This window comes from Anomalospiza imberbis, chromosome 9 (assembly GCF_031753505.1).
Source record: "Anomalospiza imberbis isolate Cuckoo-Finch-1a 21T00152 chromosome 9, ASM3175350v1, whole genome shotgun sequence".
In the NCBI taxonomy this organism is placed as follows: Eukaryota; Metazoa; Chordata; class Aves; order Passeriformes; family Viduidae; genus Anomalospiza; species Anomalospiza imberbis.
The window spans coordinates 26,595,864-26,623,486 of record NC_089689.1 but is presented as its reverse complement, the minus strand read 5'-3'; the positions used below and the strand labels follow the sequence as shown (position 1 = coordinate 26,623,486).

General features: G+C 50.5%; 3 protein-coding genes and 1 long non-coding RNA gene across 12 annotated transcripts; 2 read left to right on the top strand and 2 right to left on the bottom strand.

The window, feature by feature from the left end:
- Positions 1 to 397: 397 nt before the first annotated feature.
- On the bottom strand, positions 398 to 4,944 carry MRPL37 (mitochondrial ribosomal protein L37). Of its 3 annotated transcripts, none has more exons than XR_011001786.1 (8): positions 4,513 to 4,944; positions 4,119 to 4,302; positions 3,531 to 3,646; positions 2,852 to 3,037; positions 2,405 to 2,562; positions 1,723 to 1,926; positions 1,000 to 1,156; positions 398 to 919 (listed from the first exon to the last, which is right to left on the bottom strand). XR_011001786.1 is itself a non-coding variant. In XM_068198822.1 (7 exons), exons 1-7 carry the CDS (start codon positions 4,910 to 4,912, stop codon positions 1,079 to 1,081), a joined length of 1,326 nt encoding a protein of 441 aa, XP_068054923.1. In that variant the 5' UTR covers positions 4,913 to 4,943; the 3' UTR covers positions 932 to 1,078. The 3 variants fall into 3 exon arrangements, 1 of the variants encoding a protein (XP_068054923.1); XR_011001785.1 differs by having other exon boundaries at positions 398 to 902; XM_068198822.1 differs by lacking the exon at positions 398 to 919 and having other exon boundaries at positions 932 to 1,156; positions 4,513 to 4,943.
- On the top strand, positions 4,918 to 15,968 carry CYB5RL (cytochrome b5 reductase like). 3 transcript variants are annotated; one of them, XM_068198823.1, is made up of 8 exons: positions 5,166 to 5,245; positions 5,379 to 5,616; positions 6,491 to 6,670; positions 7,515 to 7,663; positions 8,784 to 8,871; positions 11,883 to 11,987; positions 13,094 to 13,297; positions 14,909 to 15,968. In XM_068198823.1, the coding sequence occupies exons 3-8, from the start codon at positions 6,494 to 6,496 to the stop codon at positions 15,110 to 15,112; spliced, it is 927 nt and encodes a 308-aa protein (XP_068054924.1). In that variant the 5' UTR covers positions 5,166 to 5,245; positions 5,379 to 5,616; positions 6,491 to 6,493; the 3' UTR covers positions 15,113 to 15,968. The 3 variants fall into 3 exon arrangements, with proteins under 3 accessions (XP_068054925.1, XP_068054926.1, XP_068054924.1); XM_068198824.1 differs by lacking the exons at positions 5,166 to 5,245; positions 5,379 to 5,616 and adding an exon at positions 4,918 to 5,049; XM_068198825.1 differs by lacking the exons at positions 5,166 to 5,245; positions 5,379 to 5,616 and adding an exon at positions 4,947 to 5,079 and having other exon boundaries at positions 6,509 to 6,670.
- Positions 7,012 to 8,537, bottom strand: LOC137478775 (uncharacterized). Its single transcript, XR_011001787.1, has 2 exons — positions 8,386 to 8,537; positions 7,012 to 8,281 (listed from the first exon to the last, which is right to left on the bottom strand). It is a non-coding gene; the product is annotated as an uncharacterized lncRNA (long non-coding RNA).
- CDCP2 (CUB domain containing protein 2) lies at positions 15,955 to 27,623 on the top strand. 5 transcript variants are annotated; one of them, XM_068198816.1, is made up of 7 exons: positions 15,955 to 16,182; positions 20,168 to 20,297; positions 21,938 to 22,285; positions 22,367 to 22,711; positions 23,170 to 23,523; positions 26,039 to 26,217; positions 26,410 to 27,623. In XM_068198816.1, the coding sequence occupies exons 1-7, from the start codon at positions 15,955 to 15,957 to the stop codon at positions 26,722 to 26,724; spliced, it is 1,899 nt and encodes a 632-aa protein (XP_068054917.1). In that variant the 3' UTR covers positions 26,725 to 27,623. The 5 variants fall into 5 exon arrangements, with proteins under 5 accessions (XP_068054917.1, XP_068054919.1, XP_068054922.1 ...); XM_068198818.1 differs by having other exon boundaries at positions 16,108 to 19,529; XM_068198821.1 differs by having other exon boundaries at positions 16,108 to 19,529; positions 21,892 to 22,285.

Sequence of the window (27,623 nt, the reverse complement as noted above, 5' to 3'; positions counted from 1 at the left end):
TAACTGTGGAGGGATTTGTTAATTTAGCTTGCAGGCACTGCATCCCAATTTACGGGGTGCAATTGTTGATCTCAAATGTGACTGGTGAACGTTCCCGAAAGCTGCAGAGTGGAGCTGCCTGATGGGCTGGGGCTGGAACACACAACTGGGGTGTTCATCCAGATGGCCAGGGATCACAAAGCACAGACCAGCCTCTGACACAAGACACTGAAGTGAGATGAATTTCTTGGAAATGTGCTCTTCCACACCTTAAAATAGCACAGGCTGTCCTCTCCCTTCCCATGTGCTGGAGGGTACCAGAACTGCAAAACATTCTACATTTGGCTGCAGCTAATTTAGCTTTCATTTTACAAAACCCACACTAATCCCCCCATGTTAAAAAGAATATGCTTCCTGCTCAGTTAACTCTGTGTGGCAGGAAGAAATTCTTCCTTTGTATTTTTAGCAGCAAATACCAGCTACAGGCACCAAAGTTTCCCGCTACATTCTACACCACTTTCCCCAAATGCACAGGTCTCTTCATCCAGGATTGGGGGATAAAAGGACTGCGGTTCTACAGATCCAACAAAGCAATCCCTCCGATTAAGTGCTTTGGGAACTAAGCACAGGGCAGCACGACGCATCCCACGGCAGCCAGGAGTAAAACAAAGTCAAAGCCAGGCAGAATGAAAAAGCCTCGTGGCTCAGGCTTTCCCCTTGAAGCTTTGTAAGTCTCTTCTGCATTCAGAGGGACTCAAAGCAACCTCGGGAATAGGTTTGAGTCTGGCTCTGTGCAGAAGCACACTGAGAGCAGAGCCTGCGCAGAGGAATAATGACTGGCTTATGTTCTTCCCAGGCAATGGAGGAAGAGTGCAGGAGGATGCATCTGACGACTTCTCTAACCCAAATCCAGAGGTGAGCCCCTAAAATGAAAGAGTTTCTTCATGCACTATTTAGTTTAAAAAAAAGATTTTACTTTCAGTAACAATATAATTTATTTTTTAAAGTAAATTAATCCACCTTTCTTTAATTATATGACGGTTCTGGCAAAGAGAAGCAGCAGGTACAGTTGGTGAAGTATTTTCATTTGAGCTGAATTTCACACAGTTCCATGCAGATACAGTGCCAGAAACTTCTTGAATGTGTCTGGCTGAAAGCCAGAAATTCCAGCGGGCTTCTGCAGAGAAAAAGACACGGATGCTCAGTTTGCAGTGAAGTGATTAATGTAGACAAACAACGGCTTTAAACATGCTTGAGTAAGACTTTCAGGCATGGCAGCTTCCAAATTGTGCTCTCCCTCCCCAGAAGGGTTTGTGTGGGGGTACTTCCACTGGTGTCAATCTCAGAGGGCAGAACCCCTTTGCCTGTGAGTGAGATGCCCTCCCAGTATAACCAGTACTGGCAGCCCCGGGCTCTATTCACTCCCCAAAGAGGCTGATTGTCTCTTGTGAGAGTTCCCCTCCTCGGAGCTGGCTTTGAACAAGCACATTATGAGATGGTGGGTAACAGCTGGGGGTATCTGTATGAAGGAGTTCATGTGAAGCTTGGCATGTCACACATCAGCACTACAAATACTCAGGAACTGGTGCCCTCAGAAATGCCTGCTTAGGTAAAAATGAGGTCAGTGTTCCCTTCAGGTCCCTCCAGCTAGTTTAAAACCTGCTGCAGCTCTGGGCCAGCTCCCAGACCCCAGCTGTGGTGAAAGGGCAGCATTTCCACTACCATTTCCCAAGTTTTCCTTACCGTAACAACTCTCTTCTTGACTTCTGGGACACATTGGGCTCTCTCATACAGGTTCTGATCAGAGTCAATCCAGACTAGATTTTTTATGCCATCATTAGAGACAAGGTCTGTTGTATTTAACTGGAACACCATGAACTGGAAGAGCTGTCCATCTGTGCCAATGCTTTGCACCACTATTGGCTGTTCCAAAACCTTGGGATCATTCTAGGAAAAGAAGGGGCATGTGGGGGAGAATGTTTCAAAAGCTAGTTACAACAGAAATTGTATTAGTACTTGCTGATTCTACATCTTTGGGTTGGTTTAAAGCCAAGATTTTAATAAATATATTGTTACCTTGCCCAGAAAATTACTCTAGTCAAACAAGTTTTGAATGTAGATTTTGTATTTTAATTAAAATTCCTCCTTCAGCCAGCAATGAACTGTCAATTTACATACTGAGCTGTGGGATGGGTTAGAGTTTTACAGCTGAACTTATTCCCTGGTTCCTGCCCATACCACCCCACTGCATCACAAACACGACCACTGCTGAGCAGTGGATTTCTGGATTTCTGAAGGTTGGGTTTTCACCTCTGGACTGGGAAGCTTGGATGTGAAAATTACTGCAGGGGGCTTTCAGGCCTCCCTGCACTGGCTGCAGCAGCAGAGGAAGAAGAGAGGCCCAGCAGCAGGCTCCCATACGTACCCCGTGGAGCGCCTTGGCCTTGGCCAGCGCGTTGCCGAAAGCAAACATCAGCATTTTAGCACGGAGCTGTTCTGGTCTGAACCTGTCCGTGCGAACGTTGGCAGACTCCAGGAAGAACAGGGTGTGAGGATGAGAGTAGGGATAACCATCTCTGAAACCTAAAGGGCACACACTCATGTCAGAAACCACTCAGGAAGACACTATGCAGCCAAGGTTTTCTCCCATTATCTTCAGGAGCTGCTCAAGTAGTTTGCTGGGGTTTGAGTTCTTGTCCTCAGTCCTGCTTAGGCAACAATATACACATCACAGGTCTGGAGGACCTGCACTGCAAACCTGTGCCCATTCCTCTGTCCCCTCATTCCCACACAGTCCCTACTCTCAGGTGCCCCCAGAAGGACAAGGACTCCCAAGTCAACCCAGACACAGATAATTATCGTCAACGCTGACCTGTATCATTGAGCTCTTTGTACACATTCACCTCCTGAAGATCGATTGTAGGTGCAATGGGATAGAAGGTCTCCAGAACATGCTCTTTGGTGGCCAGTATCTCCTCCTTGGAGGCTACTGGTGGTATTGGGGTCATAGAGTTCATGAGTATTCCACTCAGGCCACGGACCTGAAGGAGGATGGATTCTGGAGAGGGAAATTAGGCTACAGTCAAACACTGGTGAAAAAACATCAGGGAAAGATGAACATTTCCTTTTGCCAATCTGTTCTGCGAGGTTCACTCTCTCCCCCCCACCTCCAAACCCATCTTATATAGTAACTCATGTGTAAGTTCTTCTTCTAAAATGCCAACGTTAATTGCTAGGGCTAAGTTCTTAACTGAATATCCTTAGAAAAACAACAGCACTGATTTAGGACACAAGAAAATAAACAATCAGGTCTAAGACGCTGATTCCCTTCTCCCACCATCTTGTCAATATTGATTAACAGCTAATAATCTCCTCAGGGGCAGCATCCTGCCATCATCCATGGCTGCCCATGCCAACGGTGCTATTCAAACCAGAAAGAATTACCTGGTTCCAGAAATTGTTTAATTTCAAGTCCTCAGCCTTAAAGCCAGGAGCTTTGCTACCCCTCTTATCTTACGGAGCTAAATGCTTCCACCGCAGCAGCAACTGACCTCTTTCCCACATTGCTGCTATCCTGCAGTTTCTAGCCAACATCCTTTTACTCAGAGAAGGATACTTCCCAGACATCAACCGGCATATATGTATCAGGTTTTCAAACAGCACTGGGCTGTAAAACAAGAAAAGAAACAGTTATATAAAAATGAGATCATAATAGCAGGCAGATGCTTCTGGGGCACAAATGCTGCAAAATTACTGTATGTAAAACATATAATGGCATAACACTCCCAAACAGTTAACAGAGATTGCAGATTGGTATCACACACACCAGGCCTGTTTCAAGTTGGCAGAGGTAATGCTTACAATTATTTTAAAAACTGATACTCTGCATCAGCTACAAGTAGATCTTGAGTTGAAACAGAGAGACATTGGCCTGAAAGAAGCTTTGATCTAGTGTAGTATTTATGTCAGTGCTACTGCCAATATTCAGAATTGGGTTTTATTTGTTGCTTTGGTTGTTGCTTTTTTTGTTTGACAATCTGATGAAGAGGGTCTTGCACAGCAGACCCTCTTTCCACAGAAGAACTGGGTATGAATTTTCTCTGTCGTGTTTAAAACCTCCCCTACAGCTGAGCACTCACCAGTATCGTTCCCTCCTGGGAGCAACCTCTGCCGTGTCCCAGAGCCGCGCGTGGGACACCATGCGTTTCGCCCTCTCCTCGAGCTCCTGGAGCCCGAGAGCCGGGTTATCCATAATGCCCTGCACGACTGGGGGCAAACCTTCCACGAGCTTCGTCTTGGTGAGCCACTGCGCCTGCCGCACTCCTGGAAACACAACCCAACGCGATCTATCACGGCTCACAGTGGTGATGCTCAAGGCCCCCTTCCAACCCAAGCCATTCTGTATGTGACCGGCAGCTCATGGGGCTGGGCAGGCTCTTCACAGCCCGTGTTTTACACTCTGTGCGAGGAGAACCCTTGGCAGGAGGAGCAGGGCGAGTGCTTGGGAAGGGGACAGCGCGGGGTGTCGGGTACCTTCCAGCATGCGGACACCCTGATGGCAGATGTAGCACCCGCGCTCCTTGTACAGCGGCATCTCCTCGTAGCGCGGCCCCGGCGAGTGCCAGGGGTCGCGCCAGCCGCGGTCCCAGGGCGGGAAGCGCGGCCGGGCCAGGCCGGGCACGTAGTGCAGCCGCTCCGCGTACGTGACGGTGTCCAGCTCCACCTGCTCCCGCACCGACCGCGGCTCCATCCCCGCCAGCACCTCCGGCGGCGGCCCGCGCACGGTCCAGGGCGTGCGCGGAAGCGGCGAGCGGTGGCGGGGCCGCCCCGCGCGGGTGACGATGCCGCGGGTGAGGCCCCGCGCCGCCGCCGCCGCCGCTGCCACCACCCCTGCCCGCCTCAGCGCCGTCGGCCCCGCCGCCATCGCCGCCATCCTCCTCCTCCTCCTCCTCCTCCTCCCGCCGCCGCCTCAGCGCCCGCCCGCCGCCATCTTGGCGAGGGCTCGTCCCCCACCGTCACCCCCGGTGACTGACGGCGGCGGCGGCCAATGGCGGGCAGGCGCGCCCCGCGGTAAGGGAGGGTCGGCAAATTGCCTGGCGGGTGAGGGCCGGCGCTGGGTTGGTGAGTGGCGAGGTGGGCGGGGAGAGGTGCCTCATTGCCTGCGGGGCGGAGGGGGGGGGGCACTTGAGAGACCGTCCCTGGGCGGGAGCCGGCGGGACCAGCTCTGGAGCCCCGGGGCTGGGGCCGCTGTGCCCCGGGCCGGCCTGTCCGAGCCCCCGGGCCGGCCTGTCCGAGCCCCCGGGCGCGCACAGTGAGCGCTCGGAACTCTGTAAATCTGCGCAGCCCCGAGCCCCCGGGCGCGCACAGTGAGCGCTCGGAACTCTGTAAAATCTGCGCAGCCCCGAGCCCCCGGGCGCGCACAGTGAGTGCTCGGAACTCTGTAAATCTGCGCAGCCCCGAGCCCCCGGGCGTCTCGGACTCAGCCGCGGCCACGTCGGGTTACCCCCCGTTCATAGCCCGTGGGTGCTCCGGGTCCCCGGACAGAGCGGTAGGAAGCCGGGCCAGTCGGCTTTGGTTCTCTCTTCCGTTCCCCGCCCCCCTCCTTGAAATGAGTGTGTTTCTGTTACAGGGGTGAAGGTTAGTTAATTAATTGACCTTGACAGTGGAACTGCTGGAAGCGCTAAATGTTCGCTTCCTCCGCTTCGTCACCCGTGGCTTCATAATTTCCTGTGGACCGCTTTGTGTCCAAGGGATGCGGACACAAGTGCGTTGTGAGCAGCCTTCCCTCGGCCCCCGTGTAAGAGTAGAGGGGCCCCGCGAGGTCTGCAGCACGGTTTTGACCTGAGGAGTGTTCAATGGGCACAACTCATTGGGAAGCAACGGGAGCAAGAGATAAGAATCCTGTGCTTCCTGGCCTCCCCTACCTGTGCGTTTAAAGCCGTATGTTCACAGCCCATAACGCAAGTGGTTGTTTCCCTGAGACTTTGCCCTCTTTGCCTCAAGTCTCTTGGCTCTGAACGCTGCTTTCAGCTCGCTGCCCTTCCCCCCGTTCCAAAGCTGCACAAAACTCAGGCCGCATCTGGTGGCTGGGTTTGTTACCCATTGTCCTGGTGGTTGGGTTTGTCACCCTTTCTCCTGGACCGAGCAGCAGATTTTTAAGATGTTTCTGCTCCGGGTGACCAAGCGGCTCTATTGTAGGAAATCACCACGGCGGAACGAGCAGGATTAAAGGGTGTAGCTTTGCCTGGGCAGCCAGTCTGGGGAGGAGCGCCCGAGGCTGGGCTGAGGCTCTGCTCCGGGCTGGTGGCTGCGAGGTCTGCCGTTTGTGCAGGGCATTGAGCACTCGAGCAAAAATGGGGTGTTGCAGACACAAATCAGCTGCGGGTTTTCATTTTAACACACACACAAGATGCTCAGGAGAGATTTTCTGTCCTTCTCCGAAAACACCCAGCTGATGAGCCCGCGCTGCTTTTCGTCGTGCTGGGTTTGATGCAGGGCTTGTGTTTTGCAGGCAATGAGTGACAACGAGGAGGACTGGCTGGCTCTGAGGCCCCAGGAACCTTCTCCATCCCAGTGCTGCGGCAGCGGCTGCAAGCCCTGCATCTACGATGTGTACGAGAAGGAGCTTGCACAGTGGGAGAGAGCCAAAGCAATGCAAGACAAAAGCCTTCTCATGGAAAAGAAGGAGCAGGTCGATTTCTCTTCATCGCATCCTGGAGCCTGTGCTTTGATCGCACTTGTTCGAGTGTGGGGTGGTGATGTTGGGTGAGGGATGCAGGGATAAATTAAAGTGGTGCCTTAAGAGAGGGCTGTAAATGCAATTCCCCAAAGTCAGCCTTCACCCTCCCCCTTGGCCACTCTCTCCCTGCTGTAATGTGATTTTCCAAGTGTAGAGTTCTCCCTGGTGTCGCATTACAGCTCTGGCTCTGCAGCTTCTCCTCTCCGAGTTTCCTCGGAGAAGCTTTGTTTTCCTCACCTTTCTCATCTTTGCCTGATTTTTTTTTAGACTCATATTTTGATACTGAGAAAAAACTGCGTTGTGTGTGGTCGAGCAGTTGTCTTCAGAGTGTAATTTTTAAGCCTGTCAGTGCCCTTTTACATTAGATTAACTATGCTGGGTCAAGCAAAAAAGATCAGCTGAAACAACTGACAATATTTTCTGTTCACTGTGGCCATCAGCAGGTTGCAAAGTTGTCCCCAAAGCAGCACTTGGCTTTTTTAGCAGAATTATTTCTGTTTGTTTCCAGACATGAGAAAATGATCGCAGTGAGTCATAATAGGATGACCTTGATGTAAGGTGTAAAAAAAAGTAATTTAAAAAGGTGGTGGTGGGGAGAAATGCAAGATCCCAAGGTGCATGCTGCAGAACATGATAATGAATCAGCAGAGAGCTGGAATTTGCGCCGACCCTCAGTGTTTAATATACGTCCTGAGTATCTCTGGCACTAAATGAGCACACGCGTTTGCTTCCAGAGAAAAATGAAATAATAAAAGACACCATCTAACCAAGTAATTATTTATTGTTGTTCTTGCAGAGCAATAATTCAGAGCTGAATCCAGATACATTCACTGCATTCAGCGTGAGCTCGGTGGAGCAGCTGACAGAGGACACCTACCAGTACAAATTTGAATTACCGGGAAATAGCAGCCTGCAATTGAGTTTAGGACAACATATCGTGTTAAGGTATTGTTCTCTGTGCTAGTTAAACAGTTTGCATTATGTAACCTAACACGTAGGGTTTTGTCAATAGACAAAGGCTTCATAGCAGGCAAATCATGATTTCTGTACCTCCACAATGACACAGATGAAAGAGCTCGTGAGCTCGCTGCCTCTACTAATTCTATGGTAAAAGCTGTAGTTTTCTTCAGCATTATCCCTGCGTTGGTGGCTCAGAAAGAACTAGGTATGATTAAGAAAATACGTTTGCAGAAAGAAAGATTTAAAAGAATAGATCTTACAACAGATTATTTACTCCACCGTGTTGGAATGAAGACAATGAGCTGCACTTGCCCCAGAGCTGGGTATTTTAGGCCCTGTATCTTGGGGTAACTCAGCACCCCTCAGTACCCAGGCACTGCCTGACTGATTTCTAGCAAAACAACCCTCCTGTGTAGTTTGCTGCTTGCCAGAAAGGGGCCACTTGGGGAAAGTTTCTGTCTCTCAGCCATCTGTGGTGATCATTGCCAGATAGAGAAAGTCCTGTTAGGATGCCATTGATGTGCATCTGTTGACGTCCCTGGTACGTTCAGGGCTGGTGTGTGCAGCTGGCTCTGCTGACACCACACGCTCCTCCCTCCAGCCCTGGCTCATCACACAGCACAGAAAAAGGTTTGGTCACTTCAATCAATTCCCGTGGTCAGTAGCAAAGAGCAGGGTGGATAATTCCATGGAAAGGGAGGACTTACAGGAAAATACAGTCTATATTGACAAGGCCTGAGGTCAAGGCTGTGCCTTGGCTTTTGTTATTTGATTACCAGATGCTGACTGGATGCAGAAAGTGACCCCAGCTCAAAAGGATCAGCAAACTTAAGTATTTTCTCTCCCCTTTGCCACTCATGCATGTTCTTACAAAATCCCTTTCAGGGGTGTGTCCAGGAGCTGGATGTGGTACAGCTGAGGCCACCACTGGGAAAACAAAAGGTGCTGTTAGCCATTAAGTTCCCCCTGGATTTCTGCCCCTGGAAGGGAAATGTTTTGCATCTGTGCACAAGCTGGGCCACTGGGCAGAGGACCTGTCTCCCAGAGAGCTGCAGGAGCCCCCCAAATGACCCAAGTCACAGAGGTTTCCTGTTTCTCTTCTCAGAGGAGTGGTGAATGGTTTGGAGATCCAGAGAGCCTATACTCCAATTAGCCCCAGGAATGCAGAAGGTTACTTTGAAGTTCTAATTAAAGTAAGTAAGCCTGGACAATATGGATTAGAGTATAAGGTGTTTTCTTTAGGAACCAAGCATGCTGTCAGTGTTTCAAAGTGAGACTGTCTCAAATCCCTCATGGACTGTTTCTCTGTTGTTTTCAAGCATTTTTGCTTTGCTGATAAAAATTGCAGTTTTTCCCACAAAACTGAAAGCAGAATAAGTTGACACACAAACAAGTGCTTTGCAGCAGAAGCCCTGGGATCACCTGGGAGAGCCCCTGGGATGGAAAGATGTGTCCATTCCACTACTCTCCTTTCATTTTGCTTTTTCAGGTTGTCTTTGAAATCGCACCCATTTGTCAGCCCGGCTGAACCACTGATTTTGGGAAATGTTTGCCCTTATCATCCCCTCTGTATTTTACTTCAAGAACTCCCCTCTGTCAGTGGGCAGCTGCCCCTGGTGTGCAGAAAGGGCTCTGGAGCTGCAGTCTGAGAGGGACTTTGTGGCCCACAGGGCAGAGAGGTGTCCCGTAGGCACAGGCTACATCTATTGAGGTGGACATGGTGGCAGAGCCCATTTTGACAAATGTCCTCACCTTTATGGAGCCAAGCACAAAATGCTAGTTGAGTTCAAAAGGATTTTATAGGAGATTTGGCTAGAAATTTGTCTCATGTAAGTCTTCAGGGTGCTCATAAATTATTACTTTGTGTGGCAAATACTGACTTGAACATTTTTCCAATACTACATCTGTATGTCACTAGGGACTCCTCAGGACAGACACAGACTTCAGTACAGGTGTGAAATTCAGAGTGCTGGGTATCCCAGGTGGCTTGCAGAGAAGGGCCACTTGTTCTCTGCCTGTCTTCCAGGATTTCATGTTTCTGGGGTTTATTATGCATTGTGTGTTCTAACACAAACCCTGCTCTTTAGAAAAGTGAACAGCTTCTCTAGGACACCTGTGGGAGGGTCATTTCCCCATTCTTGTGGCAATTGGCGTGTGGTAGGGGAGAGAAACGTTGCATTTGAGTTGCATGAATAAGATACATTCACAGGATGACTGTGAAATTTCATGTATAGCGGCTCATTACTCACAGGTTTTGCATTTCAATAATAATAGTAATGATTGTAATGATACCTTTCCTTTATATAGAACCTTTCATCCCAAAAGGAGCTATAGTTATTCTTTGGCAGTGACAAAAGAGGTTGGTAACACCCAGTGTAAAGCAGCCATTTTTATAACTCGCTCTGTAGGTTGTGGTATATTTCACACTATTGAGGCAATTTTGGAAAGTAGTATATTATTATTACTATGCAATCCAAGCACTGTTCAAACCCTTCTGTCTCCTGTTATTATGGCATTGCATTTGTGATACTACAGTTAAGAGTGAGGGAGTTGCCATTTACAGAGCATAACCCTCTTTTTGAGTGATTTTATAATGTTAGGGTTTCTCTCCATGTAAAACGGGGTGTGGACATTTTCCCCTAGGAGATATATATTTTTTTTCCTTTTTATTTAGAAAAACTTATTTTAAACCTACTCAATCACTTTTCACTTCATTTTTTTTTTAATAATTTTGGTGAAAGAAGGATTGGTTTAGTTTCCATTACCCCTGTCCTTTGGGAATAGGCAGTAAGTGAACTTTTCTGCTACTGCCTTGTGTTTCTGGATGTATTTGAAGCAGGGAGGTATAAAATTTGCTTCTCTGAAGCAAGTGCACACTCTTTGCATGAGACTTAGCACCTGCCCAGAGCTGTCTGAACATGAAAGAATTCTGACAATAACTCAGAGCCTGGATGTGTGTGTGACTTACCTTTGAATGTAACAACTGGTGCTAATACTTCTTAATATTTCAGGTGTTAAGTGAGAGGCTAGGAGGGGAGGAGCATGTGTGTTCTTTCTTAGCTAACACTGCTTGCAGTCACAAGCACAGGCTCCCACAGTTGCTTTTTCTGAGCTGCTTTGTGGTTCACCAATTTTGTTTGCCTGCAGTGCAGCTTGGTGGCCAGCCAAGGCACTGGGGTGTGGAGCCGGGCTTCTCTCCAATGCCTGTGCAGGAAATACCCCCAAATACACTTCTTTTGTGTGGGCTGGAGTTGCCAAGGGCTTGTATCACATCTCATCTTCTGGCCCCTGGTTGTGTTGCTCTTCCCTTTCTTTGGGCTTTCATTTCTTGCTGCTTGGGCCAGTCCTGGTTCTCTGGCCACGTCCCAGACCATGGCCGCTCTTTTGCTCACATTTCTCTCTTAAAACATTCAGTGGTCACACATTTAGGGCATGGGTGGCAACATGACTGCTTGGACAAGCCCTTCATCTTCCAGCCTCTCGTCCCTTCACTGTTTCCAGCAAGCACTGAGCCCTTCTCCTCAGTCATGAGTGAGATCAGCATTCCTGCAGGCAACAGCCTGGATAATGTTGTTTGTGCCTGGTGGAAAGTCAGGCAGGTTTTTTGCTCCTGTTTTTCTTCCACGGGGCCAACATTTACATATTCTTTTGTAACTGTGGAGGCATCCCTCAGCATCCAGATGATCTGTTCTGAAAACAAAGAGTTTTACAAATGAGAAACCTGACTTTGGGTCACTAATTGTATCAGTGCAGCATCTGAGAGACTGAAACAAAGCAAGAGCTATGTGGTATTTATATAACTAACAGTACCCGGAGGGCATTTCCAGACCCCCATACCCTGAGATTTGGAAAACACTTGAAGGCCTGCACTGTGCTTTGCATTCAAGACAGTCTTCTCTGTGTGCTTTGTAAGCAAGAACTCTGATAAGCTTTTTCCAGTTTTGGAAATTCAGGCTGCGTGAGAAGGGGGTTGAGTTTACATTATAGTCAAGCTGGAGTGGTTCCAATATGATTTAATTTAAATGTCTTTGTTTTGGGTATAACTTTGAGTTATTTTTCAAACAGATCATTCTTTCTTTGTTAAATACATGAAATGCTTTTTTGTCCCCTTTTCGTTTAAACGTAGATAACTTTATAATCGACTTTAAGCTGGGAAACTTTCCAATGGAGTATAATTATTCTTTTGTGCAATGTTTTTTATTAGTGCTATGAAGCTGGGCTAATGTCACAATACATAAAAACGTGGAGAAGAGGAGATGTGGTCTTTTGGCGTGGGCCGTTTGGAGGGTTCCCATATCAACCTAATAAGGTTAGTTCCTAAGAGCCATAGGATGCTTCAGCCTGTGGCAGCAAGCTTTGTTCAGTACTCTGAAGGGAAGACATCAATTTGATTACTGTTTTCATGATTATTTTAGAGACTTCCTGGGTTACTGTACAGTATGACAGCATTAGCAGTCAGTTGGAGCACTTTCTTGAACTGCAGAATATTTAAGAGGGAAGAGGAGATGGATGGGAGACAGGAAAATATTAGCAAGGCTTTGTGTTCATCACTTGCTTTAAGAGTTCCTGATGTACCTAACAAAGGGAACTTTCCTTTGCACCAGCAATGAGTGTGGATGGGTTTTTGCCTGATTTGACCCACATCTCTGTGTTGTGACAGAGTAGGAGTGAAGGGCAGGTGTTAATCTTCTCCTCTCTCGGGTATTCCCTGAGCTGCTGAGGTGTCAGGTCACTCCCCAAAGTCGCTGATCCCACCTGCCAATTCCAGGCTGGCTGCAGGGAAAGGCAGATCTGGTTTCAGGGGGAGGATTCTCACACACACGAATTCAGTTACTTAATTCTGACCTTTCAAATGGGGAGCAAATTTGAAACACTGGTCATTAAGATCCCAAAGCCTTTTGGGGTTTTTGGTGGATTTGTTTTTGTTTGGTTGGTTTTTTCCTCCCCAACAAAAATAAGTAAAATCTGAGTGGCCAAGCTCTATGCAGGGCAGTTGTGTCCTACTTCCTGACATACTCGTTTCCTCCAGAGGACATTCAGGATTTTACTTTGCAGCAACCAAGTGAAACCCAGGGAGCATTTCCAGTGGAAGAAAACACACAGTGGGTCAGCAAAGCATACTGCAGAATTGAAACTGAAACATGAATTAATTGAAATCAAGGCTAAAGTTAGGATAAATCATTATATTTCGGTAAAATCCAGTTTTGTTAGATCTGATATGTGAACTCGTTAAAGTGCTATATGTAATCCTTTGCAGAAAAATACATTTTGGGATCTGAATTTACCAGTTCATGACCTTCTGGTATGTTGTTTCTCAAGAGACCCTTTACCAGGGTGGCAGCAAGAGGAACTAACCATGAGCACACCCATTTCCAGCCACCACAGCTCATTCCAAATTCTCTGTTTTGTTGTTAGCATGGAGAACTCCTCATGCTGGCCTCTGGCACTGGCCTTGCACCAATGATTCCCATCCTCCAGTCCATAACAGATGATGAAGAGGATGAAACCTTTGTAACTCTTGTTGGCTGCTTCTCTACCTTTGACAAAATTTATTTAAAACCTCTTCTGCAGGATTTGGCCCGCTACTGGAATATTAGAATATTTTATGTCCTAAGCCAGGTAAGTAAATGGATATGAAGTGTGTTTGTGTGAGGGTTCTGTGTGCTGGATGAGCCTCTGCCTTCTCCACTTTTCCATAAGCATGAGCTTATTTCTTTCCCAGTCATCTGGCCTAATTTGTGACCCAGTAGCTGCTGTTCTTAAATCTGCTACATGTACTCACACTGCTACTGGTCTGGAGAATTTTGGGGAATGGCCATCACTGTTCTGCTTTGCCTCCCTGTTCTGTTGGGGTGGACCTGCTGTTCTGTAGTCATTGTTGGTTATTCTCCCCCATTTCAGACAGTTGTTGTTGCACCTAAACAGCAAATAAGCTGGTTTTTTTCTTCCTAATGCCAGTGCCTTAATCTCTCCTTATCTTCCATTCTTTGCTCGTGGCTAGAGCTCTCCTCTGCTGTGCTAGCACCAACTTCCCAGCAATTATTTTTCCTTGCTGACCCATTTTTAAACTTCTAAAAGTTGTCTCCCTCTCTGTAAAATTACTTTTCTGCCACATTCATGGGATGAGGGCATACCTCTCAATGGTCTTACATGTTGAGCAGTCTTTTTCATTTCCATTTGGTCCCAAAGTTGCCCGTGTTCTGCATGGATTTGGTGGTTAAAAATTATTTCCGTCAGAAATGAGGATTCATTGCTGGGAGGATATAAAAAGAATTATTTATGCTAAGGGAATGAATCCCATTGCATTTTTAGTTTCTCAGATGAATCACTTCTTGTATCTCTCACAGTGGAACTGCCTCACATTCTGTTCCACACGTGGCCTTGGCAAGATGAGATTTGGTAGAGGGAAAAGTGCTGGTAATTTGGGCATCCCCTCAGCTGCTCTGTAGGAGCATAACCATAATTGTCTCTGGTGACATGGCTTAAATACCCTTTTCAGGGTGTTTAAACTCTTTGACTGCTGTCTCAAGAGCATGAGGAGGTCTTGAAATTCAATCAGCGAAGGGCACGAAACCCACCTGACCCCTGTCAACACTGTCTGCCCCTCCTCTCTCCCTTTTTCCTCCTTTCTTAGCAGGTTTGTGGTAGTCCAAGGCTGGCTCGTGCATCCTCCCTCTTGGGATTATGTCTCTGTCTGTATTTCATTGTGCTGCCTGTCACCACCACATCTGAGCACCTTCTGCTCCTGATTAATTGCAGCAGGGGAGTCCCTGCTGGATCCAGCACCACAGGAGCTGACACATCTTATGGGATCAGAGCTGTCTTTCGAGCAGAGCTAGATTCTTTCAGTTTTGGTCAAGGGAGATAGGACTGAAAGAGACTTGGGAATGGGAGAAGCAATGGAGAGGAATAGATTTGGGATTTGGGAATAGGAAAGGTGCCCTGGGAGATGGTTCTCGATGGAAAAGGTTCTGCAGCATTTATTTGTGATAGTTACAGTGTGGTTTTGTTCAGTCCCCTCTGAGTGAGTGGCCGGGTCCTGTGGCAGGGAAAGATTTCATCTGGGCTTGGGAGGAGGAATGCAGCTCTCAGGAAGGGTCAGTGTCACCCACATGGTGTCACAACGGTGAAAATCATCCTGTGCACCACTCTGAAGGGAGGAGGGAGATTCAGCTCTAAGGAATGTTGTCCTTTTTAACATCACACACAGCAAACCTTTTACCTTTCCAGGAAACTTCACTGGAAAAACTTCCTTGGAGCTATCAGGAAAACACGTACACTGGCCGTCTCAGTGAAGACTTGATGAAGACAATAGTAAATTCCTGTCGAAGAAAGCCATTTGTATTAATTTGTGGCTCCTCTGCATTCAATGAAGATATGAGTAGATACTTGAAAGCTGTAGGAATTGATGAAAATTCTTGTTTTGTCTTTTAGCAGTACATTCCTGACCTGAGGAACCTTAGGCTGAGCCTTGAATGTCCTTGTTTCTTTGCAGACATTGCACAAAATGGGCCTGCTCAGAAGACTGAGCTCCTTGGAGCAACTATTTGTTGATCCTCGCTCCAGGGTGTTTTAAGGAACGGGTGCTATTCCAGAGTGGGTGGCACACCATGTGCCACCCATACCTCAGGGACCTGCATGGCAACTTTAATGGAAGTCTTCAAGTGCAATTTTAAGAGAGGGATTTCCTAAGGGGGTACTAGAAAGCATCCATGCACACAGCTGTGCTGTAACATGAGGATTGGTGACTTGCTTTGCAGCCTGTGTCACTCTGCAGTGGTGTTGGTGCCCTGTTAGGTGCCCAGAGGAGAGTTACAATCCTCAGGGATCTTTGCCGGGCCAAGGAGCCCGCAGAGTTGGGATCACTTTGGTTCTGTCATGTGCAGGCTGATGTCAGGCAAGTCCCTTCGAGCTCACTGTGCCTCAGTTGCCCCATTGTACATTAATGCAGAGAAGGTGGCGCTGATCTCTGAAAACAGCCGTTCCAACTATATATGGAAACAGTATCCACAAGGATGGAATGATACATTCTGTCTAGTGAGAACCTAGGCAGGCTGAGCTCCTGCCCTGGCACAGCCTGTGTTACCTACCCTGTGCTCAGCCCTTGAAATGCTACCTGGGGACACAAAAAACATGTCCTAAATCTGGGAAAGTGTGGCGGAGTGGTGGCTGCTGTCTGTCGGGGAGGATGGTTATTTGCTTTCCATGTCCCCTAAGTGCTGTATCATAACCCTGGCTCATTAAATTGAACCTCTTTACAAATAAACAGGTGTTTGATGTTGTCACAGGACTCTCTCAGGTGCCTGAGGAGATTCCCTAAGCATACAGGAACACCACCTGAGGAGGGAAAGCTGCATGGGGTCTGCTGGGGTGCTTTCCTGTGGGGCAGGGAGCAGAGCCAGGGAGCTGCCTCAGGGATGGCAGCCTGGCACAGCACCCAGCCTGGGCACCTGGGCCTTTTCTTCTTTTTTTTCAGTCCAAAATGCTGCTGCTTTTCCTCTGGGGTATGTGCTATCCACTCTTTTATCTTTTCAGACTGGTGTGTTTAGTATCTACACCTGGAAATACAACAGTCCTGCACACCTTTTGTTTTTCTTTTCATTCCCAGTTCATTCTGTGTTGGGGTTTTCCAGACTGTGTCGGGTGATTATTGCATTATCATTCATGCTTCTTTTGTACCTTTGTCTAACACTGCACCTTACACAAAGGAAATGTAGTTTGTTACACAAAAAACACAGCGTGCACTGAAGTGGTGGCTTGATTCACACATTTTGAGGGAGTGTAAGTTCCCTTTGCACTGCTGAGATTTGTCTCCAGTTACCAAATGCCTGGAATTAATCAAGTGTAGCTGCAGCTTTCATGTTAACTTCCTTGGAGAAAGGGCTGACGAGAAAGCCATCTTCCTAACCCAAACTGGGGTTCTGGCTTTAAAGGCATGGAGATCCAGGGAAGTTGTCCATGGTCAGTCCAAGGCAAGCTCTCATCTCCAGTCCATGCTGTGCTTTAGCCTCCCTAAGTCACTGTGTAGTGAAGGTGCTTCTTCGCACACAGGCTGATAAAATAATGAGATGCTTTCTCCAGTTACTCTCCCTACCTCGGTCTTAGCTAGGAATATGAAGAAAATATTTTTTTGTCAGATATTAAGTATTTGAAAACCTTACTTCTAGTACTCTAGCTTTAAATATTATGTCTTTTTGAGATTTTGCTAAAACCACACCCCACCTTTTTGCAAAGGCCCAAGGTAAAAAACTTCACGCTTGCCTTGGAAAGGCGCCGGCTTTCAGCGTGAAAGCTGGGACTGTTCCTTTAAACACAACCCCAATATGTCTGGGTATTTCAGCACATATGGGCCACGATGGTTAAACCCTACCCAGCTGGTCCGGCCGTTCTGCCGCGCAGCTCCGTCTTTGTTCGTGGCTCAAAGGGAGGGTGGTGAGAGACGGAGCAAGCTGTGAGTGCTGCGGGTTGCCATCCTGCAAGGGCGGGCTGCGGCCGAGCGGGAGGAGCGGGGCATGTCCCGCCCGAGGGGACAGGGGCTTTGCGAGACATTCTCCATGGGGGAGATGATGTCCTTGGAAGCAGGAACTCGAAGGAGCCTTTAAACCGCCCGCGGGCACTTTGTTCTCTATTTTCTGCCCTTCTCTCCCTTCCCCCTCCCGCCTTTTGTTGTTTCTCAGGCTGGCTCTAACACGAGTCCCCTCATCCCAACCATCCCCCATGGGGACAGCCCCTTTCAGAGGATGGCGTGGATTTCTGCAAACGCAGGGATGTGGAGTGGAAAGGCTCTGGCGCAGAATATTCCTTGCCAGGGGAAGATGAGACCTTTCCTTCCCTTTGGAGGCCCAGAACCACCCCGTGGTGGCGGTTTCGTGGGGAATCGGTGTCGGTGCTGTTGGTGACTGGGGCATCTCTGGAGCTGGTGGTGTGTGAGCTCGGCTGGGTGGCCGATGGCCAGCCAGGGCAGGGGCTCACATCCTGCCTCTCCGGCCAGGCAGGGGGGTGCTGGTGGGATGCTCCTCATCTCTGGCTGCCCCCAGGAAGCCCCTGCCACCCGGGCAGCACAGTGCAGGGCAGAGGGCTTTGCTTCACCTCCTTTTTTCTTCCTCGTGTGCAGCCCAAATACCTTCTTAATTTCATCTCATTATTTCCTGCCTAAATAATTCCCGTTTCTCCTGGGGACCATTTTTAAACCTTTGATCTTCTCTGAAGTCTCACAGTCCTGATCACGTCCTTTCTGTTTAAATGAATCAAATGCCTTTTTGACTCATGATTTATAAATTTGCACACCTTGAAATCACCCACCATATCCGTGGCTGGAGCAAAAGTACCCTGGGCTGATCCAGAGCACCTTCCAGCCAGACCTCTGTTCCTGGCTCCTCTGCTTCCCTGCTGCATGTCCCTCTCCCCCTGCCTTCCTCCGCCCTCCCACCCAACTCTTCAGCTGCCAGCCGGGTTGTCTGGGCTCAGGCCCAGCCTGGAATGACCATCCTCAGGTCAGGAGAAGGGTGAATGTTCCGGTGGTTGATGGATGCTGTCCCCTGGGAGCGAGGCACAGCTGCTGTGCTGCACAGCCCCAGCCCCCCATCTCCCAGGGATTGCTGATGCAGAGCACAGCTAAGGGCAGGGAGAGGAGCAGCTGTGCAGGTACTGGGGTCCCGGGCACTGGCTTGGTGCTGAGGCAGTGGTGGAAAGGCTGGAAGACGGTGGGTGTTGCCCAGGATGGATATGATGAGGATAAACATGTTGCTCCATAGTGCAGCGATGCAGAAGTTGGGGAGCACTTTGTTCCTGAGCCTGGGGCGTGGTGGCTGGGAGGGCTGAGCAGTCCTCCGGAATGAACCAGGCTTGTGGCAATGGAAAATACCCAGGAGAGGCTCCTGTGCCATGGCCAGACCTCACCTGCATCTTTGCTGTGTGGGCCCACACTTGTTGATGAGGACAGACCTCCTCTCCAAGCCATTAGGGAAGCAGCTAATTAAGCTCTGTAATGTTCCTGGGAGGTCAGCAGGAGATGTGCCAGCGTTGCAGCATCTCCCAGAGCCTGCACTGGGGGCAGGATCTTCCCAGAGTGCTCAGGGACAGGGGGAGCTGCCCTGCTCCTCCTCATTCTGCTGTGCTCTTAGTCCTGGTGCTGGTGGGGTGATGCAGAGCTCAATGGCCCAGGACAGAATCCAATGTTCCCTGCCTCATCTGGGCTTAGGATAGAGGGCTCCTGGCTGGGATGTCCCAAAACTCCCAGCAGCCCTCGGCATGGCTCCAGCAAGGCTGGGCAGTGGGGAGAGAGCCTGTACAAATATTATTGTTGTTGTTATTCCCCATAAATATATGCAGGCACTTAACGACCTTGGCATGGAGCACTTCCTGGGGATTCATGACCCGTTGGTGTTAATGGTCTTTAGCTGCACCTCAGGCCATCAGCTCCTCCCAGCCCATCATTAATCCACAGGAAATGTCTCGGGCATCGATCCTCATTGCTTAATTAATAAATGCAACTTGTCTCCTGCCTGAGATTTAGAGATACTCACTGCTTCTCTCCCTGCTGCTTTCAAGGTGACTTTTTTAGCACAGGTCCCTCACGCTGGGAGGCCCTCGTGGGATTTTGTTTCCTGGCATTCATGTGGGTGTGGGCTGTGGCAGCAGCAAAGTCTTTTCTCTCCTGGGCGGGAGGGAAGGAACTGAGCCGCTGTTGGGTTTGGGGTTTCTCCAGCTAATGTGGCACGGCACAAGGAGCACATCTTTCCCACCAAACCCAGAGGCTTGCTTACCTTCAGCTGAGTGCATCCAAGAGCCTGGGCGAGAAGTAGCGTGAGCCAGCATGGAAGAACGTGGCAATTCTCCAAGGCCTTAGCAGGTTCTATAATAATCGATGTTTTTTGCCCATGAGTCACAATTCATCTGTGATCTTCCTTGGGGGAGGTGGGATTTGCTATCTTTAGTGCTCATGACTGCTGCTTTCCCAGGCTGAGCATCCTGCTGAGCCTGGACTCCTGCTGCAGGGATGCTGACCTGGCAGCCGGCGCGGAGACGTGGCCGCGTTTCAATCCTGCTCCCTGTTTCTCTAGCCCTGGCCACCAGCTGGCTTTGTGCAGTGGGTGCCGCAGTATAAATCATGTTAATTCCTGAGATGCTTTTCCGCGGTAAGTCTGAAATTCCCATTTTGGTTCGCTGGCTTGCCTGGCAAACTAAATTATTTTCATAGCCCCTTAAGGGCATATTGTCAACCCGGACTTATTGCCGTTATACACCATTTCTGAAACATTAATATCTCTTCTAAATATAGTGTATTGACAAGGTATCTGGTATAGTGTAAATCCTTGGGACATTTGATCCAGATCATTAAAACTGAGTGAAGGAAGGGAGGAATAGATTAAGTTACCTTGCTGCTCTTAATTCAAACAAGCGATGAATTATTCATTCCGCTATTAATTCTACAGTCCTCCTGCTTTTTATTTATTTCTCTCTTTATTTGTTTTTTTTCCTCCCAGATAGACAGCTCCAAAAGGATGCTCGGGCACCGGTGAGGGCAGATTTGCCTGCTGGAGGATGGGGTGCACAGGGCTGGGCTGTCTGGCAGTGCTGGCCGTGCTCTGCGGGGCTCTCGGGGATGCTCCCAGCAGAGGTAAGAGCCTGGACCCAGCTCCTGGTGGGCTGGATGGGCACCCATGGTTCCTGAGGAGGGGAGGGCCATTTGCAGTGCCACAGTGGCTCTGGGGTGTGAGTGGGTTCCAGCTCTCCTGCAGGGAGAGGGGCTGGCTCAGGCCAGGGGCAAGGAGCTGGGATCTGGAGTCACTGTTGTGGTGGCAGCAAGTGTGGGACACTGTTCTGTGCTTGGGTTTCTGCTTCATGCTTACCTTACTGAGGAGTGCAGGTAGGGGTTGTCCTGTTGTGGTGTACAGGTGCTTTGGTGAAGGGTTTGTTAGCTTCTGGAGTTGCACTTGCCTGTATAAATCTTTATGTGCATATACATTTATATGTGAATGTATGCATGCATGTGTATGTGGCAGGCATGCAAGAAAGCTCTCACCCAGATAAAAGGTTCCCCAGGATGCAGGCCAGGGTTAGCAGATGACACAGTAATTCAGGGGATAGGGTGGCCCAAGCAATCCCCCATCCCAAAACGGCAGCGCCTTTCCCACAGAAGGGCTGAGCCAGAAATCAAAACCCATCCCTGGCCCTGGTACAGGTGCTCCTGAGGCCACACCACTGCCCTGTGGTGCCTGCTCATCCCCCACATACACCCATCTGGGCTTTTCAGAGCACTCCAAGGCTCCCAGCCCTTAATCCATCCATCTGTCTTCACTGTGGCTACTCACCTCTCCTATAGGCTCCCCCCTTGGGTATTTATTTCAACAACGTTATTCCTTCAGTACCAGCCCCATATTACTTCACTGCTTATCCCCAGTAATTAGCAAGGTGATTTTAGATCTGGCCAGAAACACACTCGTGGTGCTGCATCCCACACATCCCAGGACCCCCTTGCTGGGAGGTCACTATGCCAGTGAGCACGATGAAAAGCAATGTGCACAGGCTGACTATTGATTTGCAATATACTTGGCCCAGATTGATGGCAGCGAGTGCCCAGCCTTGTTTGGGAACCCACACATGTCTCCTGGGGGCTGTGCGGGGTCTGCATCCCTCCCAGACATGATGTATGTTCCCCCTGTATCAGCCTCTTCACCCCAGCCCTAATCAGACCCAGGGGCAGGTGACAGCCGGCCCCTCTCAGCCTTATTTTATAATAACCATGTCTCAGTATAAAGATTTCATTAGGAAATCGATCCCTACATGCATAACTCATTGTTCAGCACATCAAGCCCTTTACCCCTGCTTCTCCCAGCTCGAATTCTCTGATACCACCCTTATATGCAGGGAGTGGGGTCAGTGGGAGGCACAAAGCTGAAGGGCTGGGCAGCTGGGGCACCGGCAAGCCTGAGCCTTTAAAACTCACTCCCAACTTCCTTTTTCCCAGCCACAAACAGGTGGGGATGCTGTGCTGGCACTGGCAGGACAAGCTCAAGGGCACAGCTGAGCCCTGCTGCAGCCCTCACAGGGCAGCACGGGGAAAAGGGAGGGATGAAAGGTGATGGGGGGCACACGTGCCCTCCAGGGAGAGTGGGTGGACAAGCCCAGTGAAGTTCTGCAGGATGCTGGTGTCCTGGTACTGTGATGGTGGGATGGAGCTGGTGTTGTGCATCCTGTCTCCATTCTTTTAGGCTTCCCCTGGAAAGGGAACATCACACCCCCTTCTGTGTCCCCCAGGCATCAAATGTGGGGGAGTACTTTCAGCACCCTCTGGCAATTTCTCCAGCCCCAACTTCCCGGGGCTGTATCCCTACGAGACAGAGTGCACGTGGCTCATCGTGGTGGCCGAGGGCTCCTCCGTCCTGCTCTCCTTCAGCCACTTCGAGCTGGAGTACCATGACACCTGTGCCTACGACTACCTCCAGGTCTACAACGGGGCTGCCCGGGACCGGGGCAACCTCCTGGGCACCTTCTGTGGCCACAGCCCCCCGCCACCCTTCTCCTCCGCCTGGCACGTCATGGCTGTGGTCTTCCACTCCGACCGCCACGTGGCCAAGCACGGCTTCACCGCTGCCTACAGGAAAGGTAGCAGGGAGGTGTGGTGGTCACTGAGCATCCCTCCATCTATCCTCTCCCACTGCCCTCATCATCCTTGCCTCCTTGCAGATGCCTGCGGTGGGCAGCTGACGGGGCTCTCTGGGGAGATCACCAGCCCCCGCTACCCCGAGAGTTACCCCAACGACGCCGAGTGCCGCTGGAGCATCGGGGGGGCCAGCGGTGGTGGCCCCCTCACCCTGGTGTTTGCTGACTTCCAGATGGAGGGGGGGCAAGGCTGTGGCTTTGACTACGTGGCCCTTTTTGACGGCCCCACCGTCACTGCCCCTGGCCTGGGACGCTATTGCGGCAGCGCCCGCCCGCCCCGCACCGTCTCCTCCACTCCACACCTCCTCATCATCTTCAAGTCGGACTTCAACATCGGTGGCAGGGGCTTCAAGGCCCATTTCTACTCGGGTGCGGGGGTCTCAGGGTGGTGGGGCAATGGGAAGGATGTGGGGACAGGCACTGGGTTGGGGTGGTGATTCTCTCCCTCCCACAGCAGCAAGAGGAGATGATCGTGGTGGGGGATCCCTTTGGGGAGAGCCCATGAGATGACGGTGTGGAGTGTAAACCACCACACAGTGCAAATGGCATCACTGTGGCTATTCTGAGCCCTGGGTTGCCCTCTCGAGCAGGAGTCACCCTTGCTCATGCCATTCCCTGGGGATATGGGTTGCTCCTGTAGGACTTTGACTGCCTTGGGAGTTTCCATCCCCCAAAACTGCTGGCTGTCCATTGGCCAAACACGAGGCAGGGAGCAGTGAGGTGAAGGGCAGAGCATCCCTTAGCAATAAAACAAGTGATCATTCATCCACACCCAGGAGGCTTCAGGTTTGCTTTTGATTTTTCCTTTCCCCTTTTTCCCTGAGCAGGAGAGTGCCAGGAGGTGTTCACCACCATCAAAGGGAATTTCTCCAGCCCTCAGTACCCCAACTTCTACCCCAACAACCTCAAGTGCCAGTGGAGCATCCAACTGCCCCTGGGCTACCGGGTCAAGGTCTTCTTCCTGGACATGGAGCTGGAGGGCCGGAGCAGCCTGACGGGTGGCTGTGACTATGATCACTTGTCTGCCTTTGATGGTGGCACCGAGAACGGATCCCTGCTGGGCCGGTGGTGTGGGCGGGAGAGCCTGGCACCCGTCACCTCCCGCAGCAACCGGCTGCTCCTGGTCCTCCACACCGACCGCAACACGGCCAAGAGGGGCTTCTCCATCTCCTACGTGGGAGGTAAGGTTCCATTTGGGAGCTCCTCAGTGCTGTGGTTCCATTGGGACATGCCTGAGACCATGTAATTTCAAGAAGGATCATCAATGAAGGTTCCTGTCTGCAGGAGCAGATCCCGTGGCTCTTTAGGGGTGGGGCGGAGGAAGACGTGGCGAGTGAGCTGCACGTTGTGTTTAGTATTCAGGAGATGCTTTTCAGTTTCAAATTCATGTGTGTCTGCCACTGCCATGTTCCTGTTCCTCTCTCAGGGTGTGAGGGAGAGAAAACCTGGGGGTTTTTAATGGGCCAAAACCCCAGCGCAGGTGACCAGCTCAAGCATCGCAACCTTGTTCCCCACTCCCCTGGATGCTCCAGCCTTGCCAGCACATGGCTGAGCAGGCAGGCATAAACTGTGTCTCCTCCTCCACTGGCAGCAGCACGGGGGGAGGGAGGGCAGGACCCCCGGGGCACAGCATTCCCAAATCCTCCTGGCCAGCCCTGCCTGGCACACCCCTGCTGCTGACCTGCCATGTCCCAGCCAGCGTGTCTGGCATGTCTGCAGCTGGTGGGAGGAGCAGTGTGTAACCTTCCTGCTCTATTTGCCAGCCTTTGCACCTCAAACGCCAGCAAATTTATGGCGTTTGTTGTATTTCAGTATAATTACATCCGAGCTGACCTGTGGGTCAGGCATGATTCAGCCAGGGGCAGCCTTTCCAGAGGCTGGGGCCAGAGCAGGGCTGCTGGACTGGCAGCACAGGCGCTGGGGAGGCTGGCCCTGGGTTTTATCCCTCAGCTGCAAAATCCTTCTTCGCTTCCAGCATAGCAGAAGGGATTTGGAGGTATGTGGCTCTTGGAGTTAGAGATGGGATAGAGTTTAGTCCTGAGCCTCTGGAGGGAGAGAGGTAGTACTGAACATTTAGTAGGGCTGTAGTGTGCACTGCGGGTCTGTCCCTGTCCTTGTCCCGCTGATTTCTCACTGGTTCACAGCTGTGTGCAGGGAGAAAATCTTGGTGTCACTGCTCCAGAGGGAGCATCTATCTGTCTGCAGACAGATAGATGGGGTGCTGCTGAAGAGTGGGGGGTGTCCCATCACAGAGAGGGGTGTGACATCTGCAACTGCCCAAGGCTCCTGCAGCCCCTGGTACACACTGCCAGATGAATGCTAGGGGAGGACAAAGGCTTGGATGTGAAACTGAGCCTCCCTCCACAGAGCTGAGCCTGCTGGCTGTGTTTGCCCAGTGATTCCAGCATCTGCTTGTGATTAATGCCCTGCATGTCACACCCAGCTGGCAGCACTGCCAGGAGAGCAGCTGCTCCCACTGGGCATACCAGCCTCTTCCTGCCAGCAGCTTCCTCAGGAGCCCACAGAGGCAAAGGGGCACCTCAGTCTCTGCATCCACACCCACAGCCCTTCAGCCATGCAGGTATTTCCCTTTCAGGCCCACCAAAAGGCAAGGCTTGGGTGGGGCACGTGTGATTTATGGCCATTGAAATGAAAGCCTTCATGCCAGGAGAGAGGATCCACTTTCTCCTCCTCTTGATCTAATGCACTTTAGTTATTTGGTAAATCTTCTAATGGTTTTATAATGCACTAAGCGAAGCAAAGTGACACTATTTTTTTGTATTGATTTTATTGCATCTTCCCAGTTTCATAAGGCTGAGATTCAGAGGGAGCAGGAATAATTCAATAATTCATATTGCCCAAGTGGTTAGTTCATGCTGAGCAAGGATTCACTTTAAAGAGGGGGGTATTTTTCCTCCCTGCTTCTTTCCCTGTGTGGATGCTTTCTACATCCAGAGAGGCCAAACACAGTGCCAGAAGGAGAGTGATGGAGAGGGCCTGGAGTCACCATTGCCTTGCTCTTCATCTTGGCATCATGGGCAGCCCAACAGCAGCTCCCTCAATACACTGCTCACCAGCTCCCCATCAAAATTAGCGTTCTGAGGACAGTGGAGGGCTGCTGATGCTTGGAACTGTGCCTGAGCTGGGCTGTTGCCCAGAAGGATGCCTCAGGGCCGTGGACCCAGCTCACCCTTTCAGGAGGGCCATGTGGCAGCCACGAAGCTGCCTCACTCCAGGGCGTGCATGGGGTCCCTCCAAGATATGTCTCCTCTGTTTCATCAATGTAGTGTCTCTTGCAGAGGTGTCGCAGGATGCAGGGGAGCTCTGTGCCCATGGCAAGCCATCCAAAAAGCTCTTGTGGTCTGGTCCTGGGCAGCAACTCAAATGTCCTGCTGGCTTTGCAGTGATGGAGAGTGGCAGTGGCAGCAGGATGGTGTTGCCTGTAATGGCACTTGTGTGTCACTTGGAGACCCTAGAAGGACCCTAGAAGGAGGATGGGGTTCAAGAGGGTTGATGGTGAGATCTCTCCCTTGGACAGAAAGCAGAGCAGTGCCTGGGAGCCATCCATGTCTGCCCTTGGCATGGGACAGGGCTAAAATACTGATATTGATTGCTTTCTGCATTCTGGAGGTAGCTTTTTTCCTGACAACCCCCCACACGAGTCCTACACATGCACCCTGTTTTCTGTCCCAGCAGTTGTGCCCATGAACGTCAGCTGCACCCGGACAGACTTCCACATCCAGATCCCTGTGCAGTCCCTGGCCCAGCTGGAGAGGAATAGGATTTATTTGGGGACGCCCTCCTGTGCAGCCCAGGTGGTTGGCAGGAACTTTAAAATACACACCAGGTTCGACACCTGTGGCACTGAATCCCAGGTAAGTGATCAGCAAACCCTCCTTTACAGCAAGCTGTGTAAATGGTTAGCCCTGTGCTGGCTGCAGAGAGGTATTCCCAGTCCTTCTCACATTTTCCCAGTAGATACTGGCCTGATTCCTGGCCAGCCCCTCCAAACCTCTGTGAAAAGGAGCTGCACAAAGCCCTGATGATCCGTGTCCCTTGTCTTGCAGAGACGCAACAACACGTCTGTCATCGTCAGCACCCTCTACATTGATTTTTCAGTGGGAGACCAGGAGGACATCCACCAGTACGAGGTGCAGTGTGAGCCAAAGAGGAAAGAAGCCTCAGTGACCCTTATTGCCAGCCCTGATCCATCCAGGCTCAGCCAGGCAGAAAACCTGGTGGATGCCCAGAAGTGGGAGGGGGAAGCGATCGATGCCCGTGAAATCAAGAGCCAGGACACCAGCGACATCGTCTTCATCAGCATCTGCATCCTGGCTGGGCTCCTCATGGTCATCGCAGTGGTGGGGCTGGTGCTTCTGTAGGATGTTCCTTCCAGACTCCAGGGATTGCAGACCCCATCCTGCCCAGGGCAGAAAGACAACTCAAAATCCACCCTCACCTCAGGCTGAACCCTAACACAGCTGCCCAAACAGAGACACAGCGCTCAGGCCCTGAAACTGAGCCTGAACCCAACCTCCACCTTCTCTTAGTGCCTGAAAAATCTGGGCAATAGGCAGCCATTTCCCTTCCCAATTTGTTTTCCTGTCTCAATCTGTCCATTTGGCTCAGGAATGCAATTCTTGTGCTCCCTAACTCTTCCTGCACCTGCTTCAATTTGTTTTCCCTGTAGTGCTGCTGCTTTCAGGAAAGAAACGTTGTTTGCCGATGGCTGCAAATCTTCCTGTCAATTATTTCTAGCTGAATTCTTGGAGGTACAAACCATCCCCAAATGTAACTATATTCCCAACAAATGTTCTCTGTGCTCCCAGCCCATGCTTGGGGGGGAACTGTGGAGCTGTGTTACAGGGATCTCCACCTGGCACACACAGATGTAGCTCATGTAGGTGCTCCCAGGTGATGTTTCTGGGTGTCTGTGGGTGATGTGATGCATTTGCTGTGCCCTGGAGCTCCTTGTTTGATCTTCTCAGGTTGTCTCACCTTCTTGCAGGACTTACCTGAGTGCCTCAGCCACCAGCAGCTGGAGGGGAGGAGAACAATCCTCTTCTCTGTGTTTTCCTCCTTTCCAGCATATCCACAGCTGTGAACTCTACCAGCATTACTCCTGAAGTTTGAAAATATGGGCAAATCCTGCTACGGCTTGGGGAGATGTTGGAGTGTGGAGGTTTTGGTAACCCTGTAAAGGTAACCTTGGCAGGAGGGGCTGGGACCTCAGTGACACCAGATCTCCTCTCGTGGTCCCTGCAGAAGATGAGCTCAGCAC